The following is a 14,172-nucleotide window of genomic DNA, read 5'->3' on the forward strand; positions in this document are numbered from 1 at the left end:
TTTGCATTCTGATTCTCAATGAGCTTTGGCAGAGTGAGTCATTTATCAGACCCCATTCATACAAAGTTAAATGAAGTCAGCTGGAATTTCTGAACCCTCGAAGCCCAAAACATGATGGCCACTTTCTATTATTATTTGGTTAGAGATTTTTTTTTCTCCTTTGTGAATAAAATTTCTCTACTCTTTAGTTAAAGGCAATAGCCATTATTTATCCTCTCCTTATACCAGTCAGTTGGGTGAGTCTTCCAAGCTTAAGATTAAGCTAAGTAAAAGGAGGTTTAGGGGGACAAAAGAGCAGATCCCTTAGGGAATAGGAGAAAATATTTTTAACAATTAATAATAACCAATAGCACAGAGAAGGCTGGATCTGCAAAATCATCCCGGCTCCCCTAGCCCTCATTCCATTTTGTCTGAGTAGTAATTTGTTGCTGTCAGTCTCACACTCTAGATGCAAACTTCCTGGAAGGCAGAGGCCGAGGTAGAGACATCTTTGAATGGACTCTTGTCCCCAGCGCTCGGCACAACCTCTTCCCCACAGCGGATGTTGACCTCAAATCACAGGGACTCAGGATCTCCACAAGTTCTCAAGAGCACAGCAAGCAACAGCTTGTCTCTCCTCGTCCGTGGCATTCTCTTCTCCCCAGGGCTGCTTTTCTAAGCCCTTGTTTGAGCACTGATCACAGTGTGTCTCCCGGTGTCTCCCCAAGGACTGTGAACTCAACAAGGAAGGGACTAAGTCTTACTCAGCTCCGTGAAACCAAGTCCAATCACACACCTGTCACAGTGTGGACACCCAGTGACTCCTTGCTAAAGGATGAGTCAACAAAAAGTAAATCAACTTTACTTCTGGTAAAGTAAAATTTAAAGTTGATTTAAAGTAAATCAACTTTACTTCTGGAGGCTCGAGAAAGCTACTGTGTGATGCTTTAGGTAAAAGGGGAACTCTACTGACGTGAGCGATCCGTGAGTGCTGAGTAACTCAAGTAGTTGGGAGAGACATCAGTCAGAAATAATTCGGGTCAAAAGCAATTGAGGACTTCCTTGGGAAACAGTGGGAGACGTCAAGGTAAAGTCAGAGAGATTAAGGGACTGTGCAGACTCTTAAATCCAAACCCATTATTTTCCAATGAGGAAACTGAGTTTTAAAAAAAGGGAAGTGACCTCCCAAGAGCACCCAAGTAGACCCGAACCCAGGGTTCTTGGCCCTCGCCCAACTCTCTTTTTACAGTGAGGAGTGGGTGATCAGACAGCCCTGGGTTTAATCACACTTCTCTCACCCAGGCTCTTTGTCTGGCCCCGACACTACTTAAGAAAATAAACCATGGTTCATTTATAACTTGGGACATCACACAGCCATTTAATAGAATGCTATTGCTAAAAGAACATTTGAGATCAAAGCTAAAAAGCCTCATTTTATGTTGTATTGTTTTAAAAAGCATATACTGAAGTATACATATTAAAATATACATATTTTACTTGCATATACTTTTATATTTTACTTATATTTACATATTATAGTATAATTTCCCAGTATATATATTTACACTAGATACAACATATATACTTTATATAGAGTTTTAAAAGTCCATACGTGGTATAAATATTCTCAGTATGTATAGTGTAATTTCACTTCTACAAAAAAAAAAAATCTATGTTTTTACATCTCTGTCTTGGTCTGTATGGTATTTACACGAGAGAATGGAAGAAAATAAACCAAATGCTCTAGTCACGATCTCTGACGGAAGCAGACACGAGCCCAGTAACAAGTGGAAGTGAGTCTGGGCTCTGTCTCGTGGGTCGGGAGAAGCTAGGACTTCAGAACCCAAGTCTCAGCCCTGAGCCTGGCTGGACCATCGCGTGGGAGACCCACTCGTCTGAGTAGACGTTTAGCGGGTACCTGGCAGAGGCGGCAAAAACGGAGACGAGAAACCCAAGTAGTGTGAGGACAAAGACAGGATTAGGTGGCAAGGCAGGCATGCGTAGCTGAGAAAGCTGGACGCAGAAACAAAGACTGGTGAAGAGAGAAATGGGTAATGAATGTCTGTTGTAAATGAAAGAAGCAGAAAAGGTCCATTCTTCCCTGCAATTTCTTCTGAGAACAGTGTCTTGCACGTAGAAGGTACCTACTCAGTCGTCATTGGATCAGATAATGAGACTTCACTAGGGAAGGGAACTGGGCCCAAAATTTGGGATTAAATGCATAGGGTTTTCTGGAGAGCCTGGAACCAGGGGCATGGGTCTGTCTGAGAATCAGAAGCTCTAGCTGGACCCAACCTTCCCATGGTACGGACCACCCCCTCAGCCCAGCTGTTCACGTTTAGCAAGTAAGATACATAGGGTGAAAATGAGAAGTCCTAATTCCCAACTTTCAGCTCCGGATTATGAAAGTTTATCAGTAAACTATGAATTTTAAGAAGCCAAAAGAGCAGCAGCATCTCATGGGCCCTGAACCTAAAAGACAGAGACCCAGACTTACAGAACACCCGGCATAGAACTAAGCTCTTATCAGAACAAAATCTTTTTCTTTCCAAATATCTTCTCACAGAATGTTAGGGAAAATAGAAACCTTCTGTGGGTGTTTCCTGGAAACATCACTTCAGGAATCCATGGAGGGGGCTGTGTGAATAATTACAAGGCCGTACATCTGTGCACTCTGGTACAAAGGGAGGACAGCAAAGAGTAAACACAGGATGAGGAAAGTGCAAAGCTTTGTTAAACAGGCAACAGACTCAAGCCTGAGTACCTTCCACCTGGTTCAAAGTACTAGCCAAAGTCATTATGAACATTTTATAAGTGTCCTTACTGACACTATTTACAAAGTTGGTTTATTGAAAAATACCCTCACTGGGGAGAGTAACTAAGTGAAAAATGCTGTTTCTTTTTCCCATAAACAGCATTTCAGTACTTAGCATATTATCTTGCGGCAAATAGTTTCTCAATGAATGTCACTGAAGGACACTGCAACTTGTTCTAAGCCAGTGGCCTGCACTGGTCTGGTTATACCTCAGCCCCACAGGACAAGGCAACTCCTTTGGAGATGTCACTCACAGTGTATCTACCACGAGTTCTGCGGGATTAGATCCACTCACAAGCGCTCGGATGACCAGAGCACTGGCTAGGAAATGAGGCCTAGGGTGTGGCTTTATTACCATGAGCTATCAGGAAGTCAAAACTAAGGAAACCATTGCTACTCACCAGTTCAAAGTAATTCCCAAAGAAAAGACTTGTGCAACTTTCCTCCAAAGTACCAGTTACCTTGTTCTTTTTCTCTGCATTTTTTTTTTCTTTACTGTTCTTCCCACTACTCACCTTCACTCTGGTAAGTTCTCAAGGACAGAAATGCCAAGAGGAATGCTGTCTTAGAGACTGAAAAGAGAGCCATAGGTTCCGGATTTCTGAAAAAGATAAATTACAGGAGAAAAATTTCATTTAATTTTAGCTCTGAGTAGGTGTCTTTGACCCCATTGTGGTAGATGATGGTATTAAAGGCTCCCATTCTTCTCTCCTTTCATCCATCCATGCCTCTTGTCATGAGAGTTTGGAGTCCCCCCTGCCTTCCAAAGTAAGAGTTTATTTCTCTGCTCCAGGTGACTTGCTGAGGCCAAAGCCATGGTGAGCCCATTTGGAGCCTAAGCCTCAAAACCCCTGTGTCATTCTGCTTGCTCTTCTGTGCTTCCACCTTTGGCAAGAAAAGAGTCCTTCTGGGCTACCCTCTTGGACCCAGGAGGAGGAGGAGCAACGGGGGGGGGCGGCACTGAGTCACCATGGCTGCCCCCCATCCTCACCGGCGTCAGCCCAGGTCAGCCAGCCGCTGGCCAAGAGTGACTGGTCCCAGATGCGGGAGCCATGAACGCTCACTGCCGCGTGCCACGGAGGCCGTGTGGCAAGAGAGAAGTGGCCTACCAACTTCTTCCAACCAAGAGAAGGTTCGTGAAGAAAGGTAAAACAAAGAAACAGAAGTGAAACGTAAAAAAGTGGACCATGGTCTCAGAAGAGCTAAATCTGAGTGAGCTGCTTAGAGAGGAGTCATCTTCACTCTTCCCTGTCTCTCTCGTTACAATTTCACCAAAAAAACCCCAGCACATTCCACCTGAAGAGATAGGCAATGTTTCATTGTTCAAGATAATTTCCGGTTTTCCTCGCTTTAGAGGAGGGTTGTAAAGGGAAGGTCAAAGAGCTTCACTGATTCATCGGGTCCTCTGACCACAGGACAAGCTGAGGGCACAAAGAGCGAACGCTGCTGACCTCAAGGAGGCTAATTCGTTCTTAATTTAATAGTAATAGTGTTAGTCAAGGGAAGCCCTGAGTTTCACTTTTCTACTTCAAAGCCTGACTCACCCCACTGACAGGCAATGAAACCGTTCAGAGTCCCCTTCACCTCGGTCTAGCCACGCAGACTTCATCAAATCCAGAAACTCAGCGAACCAGACCATTCCCTTTCACTGCCCACCACTAAATAGGAACAACAGTCACGACAGAAAAAGAATACAGCCAGCCCTTAAATTATTCTAGGGTCGTCACATCTGCTTACAGACGGACCCAGTCACCAGCAGCAAGTCTGCGAACAACAGCTTTTCCTCATAGTCCTTTAGGCCTGCTCTCTGCTACTTCTAGTTTTGGCAAACAGGTCACTCACGCCTCTCTAAGATCTCTACTTACCACGTCAGAGAGGCTCCTATTACAACTAAATATCAAAGCCAGGGAGAAAAGGAATTCAAGAGGAAGTTGTTTCTGCTCAGCACTGAAGGCGAAGGCATAGGAAAATGCCAGCATGAAGCGTGTGAGCAACAGACCCATCCTTCCAGTCCTAGTCCATGGGCGCAGGAGCCTGTCCTAAGGCCGACCTACCCTGAGGAGCGCAAGGTGCCTCTCTCTGTGAGGAAATCTCATCCCGTAAATTGAACACCAGGTGATTCTGGGAGCGATGTAGGTTGCCTTGTGTTCTCTGTAGGAAAGGGCTACTTAAAATGTTTTTTTTTTTTTTCTTCAAATTTTGGAGTTCTGATGAATCAAATATCTCGTGTCACAGAATTTAAACAAATCTGTGTTTGACAGAGAAACTTGAAACGGCAAGTTAGTAGCCCCCTCTGAATTAAGGGTAATCAGAAATTAAAGAATAAAAGTGGTCACGTAACAAAATCGAAAACTAGGAGTCTTTACAAAGGACTTGTATCTACGGTCTGGGGATCACAGGAATATTGACTTCCAGACGAGACTTCTTGGACTCTTGAGAAGCACGGGGACAGTCCTTGAGAAGCACGGGGACAGTCTCATCTGGAAGTTCCGCCCTTCCCCACCTCCTCCCACATGGCAGGTTGTGAACCTGAGGAGGTTAGCTTCAGAATGAGAGTCGGCCACTGGAAGAACATTCCGGAGACACGCATGTCAGCCGTTGGGAAATGCTGCATGAACAGTTCTCCCGATGCACCAGAGCCTGATGCTGCGGGAAGAACACGGACACTGAGGACCCCGAGCCAGCTGCTTCCAAGCCCCAGGAGACTGACCGCACGGCCCACGAGGACTCCCTCCTCCCCTCCCCTGTAAATCTGTCTCTAGTTACCCTGTGCCCTATTCAGAGGGTACCAGCTCTTTGCTGGCGAGCTCCCCACTAGCGTGGCGACGGATCTGGGGGCGAGGGAGCGAGTTGTGCTGGGCTTATTCAAGGAACCACAGGAGCCGGTGTTGCAGGGGGCAAGGAGGTGAGAGGCAGGAGGTGCAGAGGGCCCCGGACGGAGAGCAGCCCGGGAAACATTTCTCCAGCTGTGGCTTCTACCCTGAGCCAGGTGGCAGCCACCGGGGGCTCTGGGAAAGGCGTAAATGGCCACTGACAGGAGTAGTGGGAGGGACGGCAGCTAGGAGGTCATGCAATAGGCTGGGACAATGGTGCGGCCTCGGGCTGGGATGAAGGCACTGGAAGTGGGTACAGTGAGGGATTTGGGAGAGACTTGACAAAGCAGACAGGACATGCCGGGGGTGACAGACGAAGACATCAGGGACAGCCCCCTGAATGGCCTGAGCCCTTGGCAGAATGGAAATTACCGTTCACAGAGGTAGAAGCACCGATGTCATGGGCTCTAGCAAGGGCTCCGGTGGCAGCGTGCTCAATTTGAGTTGCTAATTTGATGTCCAAGGGAGCGAGTTAGCCGGACACACACTCTGGAGTCCCTGGGAGGGGACCTGGCAGGGGGCTCAGTCATCCTGGGTGTATACAGACGGCCTTTAAACTGCAGGGACCAATGATGGCCTGGAGAGGCAGCACACGTAGAAAAGAGAGGTCTGCCGCGGGCAGGAGAAGGCCACCATGCCCTCTCCTCTCGTCAGGCTCTCTCTCTCCCCACAGCTGTCTGTGAGGAGCATGGCCACTGCTGTGTTGTAGGAAAAGGAAGTCAGGGAAGGATGAAGGGGCAGGATTCAGAAAGGCAAAACCCGGGGCCTCTGGGTGGCTCAGTGGGTTAAGCCGCTGCCTTCGGCTCGGGTCCTGGTCTCAGGGTCCTGGGATCGAGTCCCGCATCAGGCTCTCTGCTCGGCAGGGAGCCTGCTTCCCTCTCTCTCTCTGCCTGCCTCTCCCTCTACTTGTGATTTCTCTCTGTCAAATAAATACATAAAATCTTTAAAAAAAAAAAAAAAAAGAAAGGCAAAACCCACATTTCCGCCTCACCCACACTATACCCAACCTGGTTCTTTTTTTCTATTTTTCAGATCCCCGCCATTCCCAACCAGACTGAGCTGCTTGAGGACAGGCCTGGGTCTCAGTCCCCACTGTCCATCACCATCCCAGGCCACAGCTGTTCCCCAGGAAATATCTTGTGAATGAATAAATATCTGTACCAATGTTCTCACATTCGTTCTTCTTTGCTTTCAGTTTTATTTTAGTAAACAGATTCCTTTACAGGCCCTTCCACTTTTTCTAGTGCCAAATATTGCCTAATTCTAGTCTTTCATTGACATGTCTTCTCTGGGGAGGAAAAGGGACGAGAGCAAAGAAAAATTACCCACTCATTGTGCAGAACTTCCCATTCAAATCTCATCTCTGGGCAAAAAGAAGCCACCTTCGATTGTCCCCCAGGACAAACTACATGTGCAACAAAACACGACTTCTGCCAGGGTTAGAAGCCTGTCCTTCTTCGCTAGCAATTTTTTTCCGTCATTACTAAAATATTTATTCCTGGGAAGTTTCCTCACCGTAAATAACCCCTTGAGAAGCAACATGACCAGTCATTTGCTTCCCAAGAACATGGGTGTGTTGCCAAACGCAGCGGAATTGGCCGGGTGCCTCGTGACGTCATATGCAAATCCCAGTTTCAAGAAAGAAGCTGTTCATCTGGGATGTGTGCTGGGTGTGTGCTCCCTGTGAGAGAGTTCTGTGTGGCAGTATGACGGGATGGCGGCACAGTCCCCACATTTCCCAGATCCATCTATCTTTATTTTTTTCTTATGAGCACTGCTGTTTGTCTTTGGGGACCCCTTCCAAAGGGCGCTGCCATTATAGCATGGGACGGATCACCTGTAAGGTTTCCCCTCAACCCTCCCTCCACTCTCTTCCTCCTAAAGAAATGTTCAAGCAAGCACACCTTCCCCTCTGTCTAAACCTGCCTAAGGGTTTCTAGCAGTTTCGTGAGGTCATCCCTTATTTAGGAGACTGAACTGGCTTACGTATGCCTGATTTTCTTTTTCTTAAGCTGTATTCAGGTGAAGAGTCCTGGACCTTGGGACTCCAGCTAGCATTCAAGCTGAGTCCCCAGATGGTCAGGGAAACCAAAGAAAGGAAGAGAAAACCTCGATCCAAGGAATATTCCGGACCCAAAGAATACATAGGGATTTAGCATATGCTAACGACAGTCTTTTAAAACACTAAAGAAGAGACAGATTACTCCCCCAAAGTTGTAGTAGAACAATAACCTGGACATTTATGGGAAAAGGAGGTAGTAACAGTCCAGTACATGGGCTCGGATATGAAGACCGCTGATGGTAGATCACTGCTCGGACACTTAGGAATTGTCTCACCAGAGACAAGGTACTTTACCCATTTAAGCTTCAGTTTCTTTTCCTGTAAAATGAGAATAAAGAACCTACCTCATAGGATTGGGATGAGGATTACATGAGATTATGAGAACCTATATACAGAAAAATCCAATTCTTGTTGTTGTTGTTTTTTTTTATTTTTTTGAACACTTTTTTTTTTTTAAAGATTTTATTTATTTATTTGTCAGAGAGAGAGAAAGGAATGCTTTAAAGAATGCTGAGCAGGGAGCCCAATGCAGGACTCGATCCCAGAACCCTGGGATCATGACCTGAGCCAAAGGTCATGTATAATCCATTTTAGCATGATATGAATCCTAGAAGCAATAAAGATTGTACAACGATTAAATGAATATTGCAAAAAATTTTAGTGCTACAATCAAGCCCAATAAGAAACTGGGAACAATAGTTTCAATACTGATGGCAAAGGGTTACTGTCCCCTACAATATCAAGAGCTCTTAGAAATTAGAAATCAATCAAAAACAGACAAGCAGCCCTGTAGAAAACCCAGTAGATGATATGAATATGTAATTCACAAAAAAGGAAATGTCAATAACCAAAAGGGAATAAGGAAAAACTAGACAATATCACTAGTAATTAAATGAATGCAAATTATGATAGTAGTTTGTACGTCTACGTGTGTGTCTGTGTGGTGGCCAACTGGCAAAGCCTAAAAAGGTTTTACCATCTAGCACTGGTAAGAGTTTGAAGAAGTAAGTATTGCTACTCAATGATGGTCGAAAAGCACAACTTTTAACAAGGTCATTTTGGCAGTACCTATAAAAATTTCAGGGTGCCTTCCCTTTGATCCAGAAATCCTATTTCTGGAATTTTGTCCTACAGATAGCATCCTTAAATATGTGTGTCTGTACACAAAAATTATGTATTTTAGGGGCACCTGGGTGGCTCAGTGGGTTAAAGCCTCTGCCTTTGGCTCAGGTCACGATCCCAGGGTCCTGGGATCGAGTCCCACATCGTGGGGGGGGTTTCTGCTCAGCAGGGAGCCCGCTTCCCACTCTCTCTGCCTACTTGTGATCTCTCTCTGTCAAATAAATGAATAAAATCTTTAAAAAAAAGTTATGTGTTTTAAAGGATGTTCATTGTAGTATTATTAGTATTTGGGAAAAATGAAAACAACCCAACTAATTGTGAGAAAGGATCCAAAAAATTAATTATGGTACATTTCCACAAGGAAAACTATGAAACTGTCAAAAGAATGAAACAGATCTATGGGCTGCTGTAGAAGAATAGCCCAAACACACTGAGTGAAAAAGCAAGTTGCAGAACAGCGTGTGCACACAAACACCTCTGGGAGAGGGGTGTGCAACCGGGCCACTTGGTACTCTCTTTAGAAGGATCTGCTGCAGGAACGTAGATGCCTGACAGCTTCCCCTATTGTACATCAGGATCCACGCACATTCACACCGGAGCCCATGGTTCCTGCAGGCTGCTCTCAGGCAATGAGGAAACCAAACCTTTTCTGCCCAACATGGGACTCCTCTAACAGGCAACATTTGATCGAAGTCTCCCATTGGCATGGGCAAAACATTCTCACAACTGCATTGCAGGGGGAAGCTCTTCCTTCCAGTCTTCCCTGTTCCCTGTCACCTTGCCTTGGGGCTGTCTCCTCCTGCGCCCTTGTCCCTGCATCCCTCCCCAGAGCTCTCCCTCCAGATCTCTTGAACATCTATTTCTATTTCTGCCTTGCTGTCTTCTACTTCAAGGACCCAAACTGGCCCCCAAAGACACACCCAACAATGAACACTTATAAATTTAGAGCTGGGATGGGGTAAGGGAGGTGAGCAGGATGAGGGAACCGTGGTCAACTCTCTCACATTATGTAACTCGGCCACATAAAGCATTCTTTAAAATGTGCGTGTGTTTTACATATATTTATAAATGCAAGTAGTTGCAATTCCATTATTTTCATATTTGAACCATATATCCCAACAGGGCTAAACTAGCTGATGGTATTTGTGATTCAAATCCAACGCAGAGCTGTCCGACAGGCCTAAAAAACGGTTTGAATTTTTTAGGTACTGGATCAGCCTATGAGCATGTCATGTGTTTCTGTACAAAAATGTGACCTCTCCCGAGAGAATATGAGCACTTTAAAAATGCATTTTCAGGGGCATGTGGGTGGCTCAGCTAGTTTGGCCTCCAACTCTTGGTTTCAGCTCATGTTATGATCTCAGGGTCATGAGATCAAGCCTCCATCAGGCTCTGCACTAGGTATGGAGCCTGCTTAAGATTCCCTCCCTCTCCCTTTGCTCTCCCTGACCTCCCCTGCAAAAAAAAAAAAAAAAGGGCATTTTCAAACACAGAAAGTAATCAGTGTTCTGGGTAAAAAAATATACTGTCATTCCCTCCTGATAGACCAGCGTACTAGGGTACACAAAGCTACCTTGTTCAAAGTCCCCCACTGGGAAGCCTGGTAGTAGAAAGAGGTGAGCAAGAGATCACATGATCTCTGTGTGAAACATTTACTGTCGGTGGCAGAGCTTCTGCTCCTGTACCGCTTCTCAAGACTCGCCACACACCATGTTCTCACACAGTGGGACCGGATTCCAAGTTTTCCAAGAGTGCTTTTTGTCTTACATTTTTCCAAGTGCTTCCTTATACCTTACACATTTCCATTTGGTAAGACATTTAAACTTACGGCTTTTCTTTTAGTTGGCTTTAGATTTTATACCCTGATTGGGTAGATTTTAGGTAGCTGGCTTCATCTTAAAACAAGTTTTAAATAATCCAGAGAGTTAATTGCCTCGGTGATTTCAGATCTAAGACTAGAACTTGGTATCATATTTAGCGCTCTCAAACCCTCTTTCCTCTGAAAAGGAGGAGGAGGAAGAGGAGGAGGAAGGAAACAACACAACTATAATTTAGTTCTTTAGCATGTACTATTAAAAGAAAGCACTTTACAAGTTCTGTCAACCACATTTAACCCAACAGGAAGTGGTATCCCTAGCAGCGTGGTTTTAAATACCAGTCAAAGACCAGACACTCAAAACCTGGATAAAGACATCACCCAAGAAATTGCTAGAAATGCAAAACCTGAGATCACAGCTCTGATCTACTGAATGAAAGTATGCATTTAAACAAGATCCCTAGGTGATTTCAAAGGCACACTGAAGTTTGAGAAACACGACTACTTTCAATATCTATTGCATATTTTTGTGTCTTAGGATACTATTGATACATAAAGGAAAGATCTACCAGTGCCTTCCATGATGTGGCTCTGCAGAGGCTCATAGTAAGACATGAAGTAACTATGAAAATGATCCTGGCTAGCACGAATTGGATGCTAGCTCTCTGCCAGGGGCTTTGCAATGTGATTTACATGAATTTATTAACTGAATCCTTACACGAGTCTTACGGAAGAAATTCTATTATTATCCTCACACACAGATGAGGAAATGAAGGCTAAGGAGGTTAAAGTGACTTTGGTACAGGTTGACAGAGTTAATACAGAACTTGAAACCAGGTGAGTCATTCCCCAGAGCACAGCACTTACCCACCTCACACTGCTTCCTCCATCCTTGGAGCATCCAGGATGCGTTCCAAGGCATAAAGAATTATTAACAATTATAAACCCAAGAAAACCTAACAAAAATTCCAACAGGATTTTTTAAAACTTGACAAGCTATTTATAAAGTTTATAAAAAGAGAAAATGTACCAGAATCATTTCAAAAGAATTTTTTGGAAAAAAAATACAAATATATATGACCAGATATAAGAATAAAGCTGTAGCACGTCACACACGGTGGTACTGGCATAAGAAGAGAGAAAACAGGGGCGCCTGGGTGGCTCAGTGGGTTAAGCTGCTGCCTTCGGCTCAGGTCATGATCTCAGGGTCCTGGGAATGAACCCCACATCGGGCTCTCTGCTCAGCTGGGATCCTGCTTCTCTGCCTACTTGTGATCTCTCTCTGCCAAATAAATAAATAAAATCTTAAAAAAAAAAAAGAAGAAGAAGAAGAGAGAAAACAGATCCATGGAACAGAAGAGAGTCCTGAAATAGACTCGTGTATGAACATGACCTTATTTTACTATAAAAACAGAATTTCAAGTGAGTTGGAAAAAAGACAGATACCTAAAGAAATGGTGTCGGGTGAGATGCTTAAAACTGTAGAAAGAAATTAAGTTATATCCTTACTTCTTACTTCATACAAAAAAATCTGGTATTACAAAGAGCTAACTGTAAATATCAAAATAATACAAGTTTTAGAAGAAAATAAGATAATTTTAAAAATAATTTTTTGGTGAAAAAGATCTCCCCAAGCCAGACGAAGCACAAAAATCAAGATTGCAGGGGTGCCTAGGTGGTTCAGTCAGTTAAGCGACCGATTCTTGGTTTTGGTTCAGGTCATGATCTCAGGGTCATGAGATCGAGCCCTGGGGAGGGCTCTGAGCTCAGCACAGCATCTGCCTTGAGATTCTCCCCTTCCCCCTCTGCCCCTCCCACTGCTCGCTCTAGCTCGCTCGCTCTCTAAAAGAAAAACAAAGAGATAAAACCTTTAAAAAAAATAAGATTGCAGAGTTGATGACACAAATACTTACAACATCCATGAAGCAGAAGGTAGTTTAAAACAAAAGCATTATGAATCGATAAGCAAAATGTGTATATGCAAACCATGAAATATTATTCATTCTTGAAAAGGAAAAAATGTTGACACCTGCTACAACATGGAAGGTTGTAAGGACATGTTGCTAAGTGAAATAGGTCAGTCACAAAAAGACAAATGCTCTAGGATTCCACCATGCATATGAGGCACCTGGAGTAGTCAAATCACAGAGACGGAAAGCAGAATGCTGGTTGGCAGGGGCAGGGGTTCGGGAGAATGGGCCCAGAGTGTCAGTTTTGCAAGATGGAAAGAGTTCTAGAGATGAATGCTGGCCACGGCTGCCTAGTACTGAGTGTATTTCATACACTCATACACAGTGTATTTCATAACAGTGACATGTGCACTTAAAAATGATTAAAATGGCAAATTTTATATTATGTATTTTACCACAAAAAAAAATACTGGGGGGAAAAAAAGAGCATCAAAGCAGAAGAAATATTTAAATCATCTACAACAGACAAAGAATTAAGATCCTGAATTGGTACAGAGCATCTGCAGTAAACAGGAATCAGAAAAGGCAACTCAATAGAAAAACAAGCAAAAGACAGGAATAGGTAATTCACAGAAGACACTGCATGACCCATAAACATTAAGAGACATTAAACTGCAGTAGTAATCAGTAAAATGCAAATTAAAATGCCATATTGGGTTTCAGATTTGAAAATCTAAATTTAAAAAACAAGATAATAGCTGATGGTAGGCAGGATGATGGAAACAGATTCTCATGCACTGATTTTAAATTAGTACCTGGGGTGGGGCAATGCTATCATTTGAAGGACTGTGTCTATCAAGTGGAAACATGAACCAACCCTTTGACCCTAGAACTCTATTGAATAGAAATATTCAGGCTGACACACAAAGACAAATGCACTATCTTTCCTGAAGTACTGTTGCTAATGCTGACTAATTTTAAACCATCCAAATGTCCACTAATAAGAGAAAAAATAGATTAACCATATCTCTAATTTAGAATAACATGTAAGCCTTTAGCAAAAGAGATTTGTACTGCCATGGGAAAATCTCTAGGACTTGGAAAATGAAAAAGTAAGCTGCACAATGTATAGTAAGATCTCATTTACATATATGAAGAAATATGTATAAACACATTATTATGCAAATGCATAAACAAAATAAAATCTCAGAATGGTATTTACCAAACTTTGTCTTCCCTCTTCTGAGTGGGAATAGGAGTTCTACATGGTAGTTCTACATTTCATTCCATATACTTCTCTATTTTTTGAATGAGAACATACTTAGTTATTATTTGTATTATTTTTAAAACATAAAAATGAAATTTTGACAACCTGGAATAAATAAATGCTAAAAAACAAGTACCGCTGACTCCTGAACAATGTGGGTTTAAACTGAACAGGTCCACTTATACACAGATTTTATTTCAATAAATACAATACGGAATTATAAGTGCATTTTCTCTTCTTTATGATGCTCTTAATAACATCTCTCCTTCTCTAGCTTACTTCATAGACAACACAGAGTATATCATGCATGTAACATACAAGATACGCT

At 43.4% G+C, this 14,172-nt stretch overlaps 1 protein-coding gene across 1 annotated transcript in view; it reads right to left on the reverse strand.

Annotated features, from left to right (window-relative positions):
- OSMR (oncostatin M receptor) overlaps positions 1–14,172 on the reverse strand; it is a 52,704-nt gene that overhangs the window by 36,029 nt on the left and 2,503 nt on the right. Inside the window, exon 2 of the mRNA XM_044232517.1 lies at positions 3,310–3,395. Coding sequence (XP_044088452.1) covers positions 3,310–3,382 — 73 coding nt within the window. The 5' untranslated portion in view covers positions 3,383–3,395. The remainder of the gene's footprint in view (positions 1–3,309; positions 3,396–14,172) is intronic.

Source organism: Neovison vison, chromosome 1 (assembly GCF_020171115.1).
Source record: "Neovison vison isolate M4711 chromosome 1, ASM_NN_V1, whole genome shotgun sequence".
In the NCBI taxonomy this organism is placed as follows: domain Eukaryota; kingdom Metazoa; phylum Chordata; class Mammalia; order Carnivora; family Mustelidae; genus Neogale; species Neogale vison.